Consider the following 2,287-nt stretch of genomic DNA (forward strand, 5'->3'; position numbering starts at 1 on the left):
CTTTCTTTCTTTCTTTCTTTCTTTCTTTCTTTCTTTCTTTCTTTCTTCCTTTCTCTCTTAGAATTTCACACATGAGTATTGCCTTTGCACTACTCCCATCCCTCTCAATCTCCCACCAACTCCTCTCATGTCTCCCCACAAAATTGTTTGAAGTGCTGTGGGAACATGAAGTCTGACTGGACTCAGTAGCCAGTGCAGTTCCTGTCTTAATAGATGTTATTGGGGTCTGGAGAGATGGCTCAGTGGTTAAGAGCACTGGCTGCTCTTGCAGAGGACGCAGGTTCAATTCCCAGCACTCACATGGCAACTAACAACCATTGGTAACCAGTTCCAGGGGAATCCAACACCGTTTTCTGACCTCCTCGGGCACTGCATGACACGGGTGCACTTACACACATGCAGGCAATACACTCATACACACAAAATAAAAATAATAAATAAAATGTTTTTAAAAAATAGGTGTTGTTGGTTTGTGTGAGAGGATGAAGGGAAGATGAGGATTGTGGACGTGTGAACAGTCTAGAAACCGAAGGGATTAGGCTTTCAACGCTTCAACTAAGGAGAGAGAGAAAAGGAAGGAGAAAGGGGGAAACTGAGTGAGAGAGCTCTAAGGAGTTTCAGAGTGTGGGATTATGGGATGACTGCCTCCAAATGAAGACGGCTTGAAGGATATCCCAGCATAACCCAGAGCCAGGGAATCAAGGACAACAAATACTTCAAAAGTTACCTAGAATGCTGGGTGTGGTGTCACATGCCTTAGTCCTAGCACTTGGGAGGCAGAGGCCAGTGGGTCTCTGTGGGTTCGAGGCCAGACTGGTCTACATAGTGAGTTCCAGGCCAGCTGGGGTTACAGGGAGACCCTTTCTCAAAAAGACAAAAAAAAAAAAAAAAAAAAAAAAAAAAAAGAAAAAGTTACCTAGAACTTTTGCTGATCTGTAGTCACAGGGCCTTGAGCCTGGTATTCTGACTTTACCTAAGACCCTAATCCATAAACCTGGAAGAACTGGAGACAAAGCCCTCCAAGATGACTTAAGTGAAAATTCCCATTACTTACAATGAGTCACAGAGTCAAACTTTAGTTGAGTTTTTTAAAACCTAGGAAGAAGTCATTGTGTACTTGAATTAGATGACTAAGGATTTTTTTACGGGGGAGGGAGGGGAGGGGAGAGGAGAGGAGAGGAATATGGCTTCTACTGTAGTTTTCTGTAATACTTAAGGGGCTCTGTCCCATTTCAGCTAGACTTTGGGGCACACTGCCAGGTGGTTTGTGGAGGGGACACACATTGAGGGTGCTGACTCAGGCAGGAAGAGTTTCCCTGATAGGAACAAGGACATGGATGGGGGCTTGATATGACTTACCCCACAGGAGGGCTGCTCCAGTCCAGAGGGTCCACCAGCTCCACAGGGACCCCATTCCTGCAGTGGGGAAGGAGAGGAGATCATAGAAGGCTTTCCTGCTGGAGACCGACTTGGAGATGACAGAAGGGGGCAGTTTCAGGACAGGGGCCACGGGGGTGCAAGGAGGGCCTAGGTTGGGAGAGAAGGTGGGTAGATGGGACCAGATGTGTGTGTGTGTGTGTGTGTGTGTGTGTGTGTGTGTGTGTGGGGGAAGTTGGCTATCCACCATATCTGGGAGTGAGCTGTTGAGTTCAGAATGCGGGAAAATGAGTGGAGAATTGGGTATTCAGAGGGTCTGAGGGTAGAGGTAGGAGAGGACGTCTGGAGTGAAGTGTGAGAGTAGATTAGCTCTCCTGCCTCCATAGGAGACCCCAGCCCTCCTCACAAGGGACCCCATCCCTCCTCACAGAGGACCCCAGCCCTTCTCACAAGGGACCCCATCCATTCTCACAGGAGACCCCAGCACTCCTCACAGGGGACCCCAGACCTTCTCACCTACTTCAGGTCCCTGGAGCTGCAAGATCAGCTTGTGCATGGGGCTATATACTAGAGTGTCTTGGCCCCTCAGGTCACACCCTGGGCCACCTGCCAGGCAGATGATGCCAACTTCCTGGAGGAGGATGCTGATATCAGACCAAGTAGAATGGGGAGCCCTAAAGTCTTATGAAGGGTAGAGGATGAGTCTGCAGCCTGTGTTCTGAGAGGGGTGTGAGAACAGCTGGTGGCTGCACCCAAGGGACTATGGGAATATTCAGTCTTGGAAGAATGATGTCCTTAGGGAGACAGGTGGGGAGCACTGTGACAGGAGTCTTGGTTCCTTGGACAAGGTAGTGAAGATAGAAGTGGGAGGTGACATTGTTGTGTTTGCTGGCTTGGTGGACAGATTCCT

At 48.9% G+C, this 2,287-nt stretch overlaps 1 protein-coding gene across 1 annotated transcript in view; it reads right to left on the reverse strand.

The window, feature by feature from the left end:
* Positions 1-1,414, reverse strand: part of LOC103750794 (IgGFc-binding protein) — a 56,579-nt gene extending 55,165 nt beyond the window's left edge. Inside the window, exon 1 of the mRNA XM_008854041.2 lies at positions 1,360-1,414. Coding sequence (XP_008852263.2) covers positions 1,360-1,414 — 55 coding nt within the window. The remainder of the gene's footprint in view (positions 1-1,359) is intronic.
* Positions 1,415-2,287: the final 873 nt, after the last annotated feature.

The sequence above is a fragment of the Nannospalax galili genome, unplaced genomic scaffold (genome assembly GCF_000622305.1).
Source record: "Nannospalax galili isolate Female #2095 unplaced genomic scaffold, S.galili_v1.0 scaffold886, whole genome shotgun sequence".
NCBI lineage: Eukaryota > Metazoa > Chordata > Mammalia > Rodentia > Spalacidae > Nannospalax > Nannospalax galili.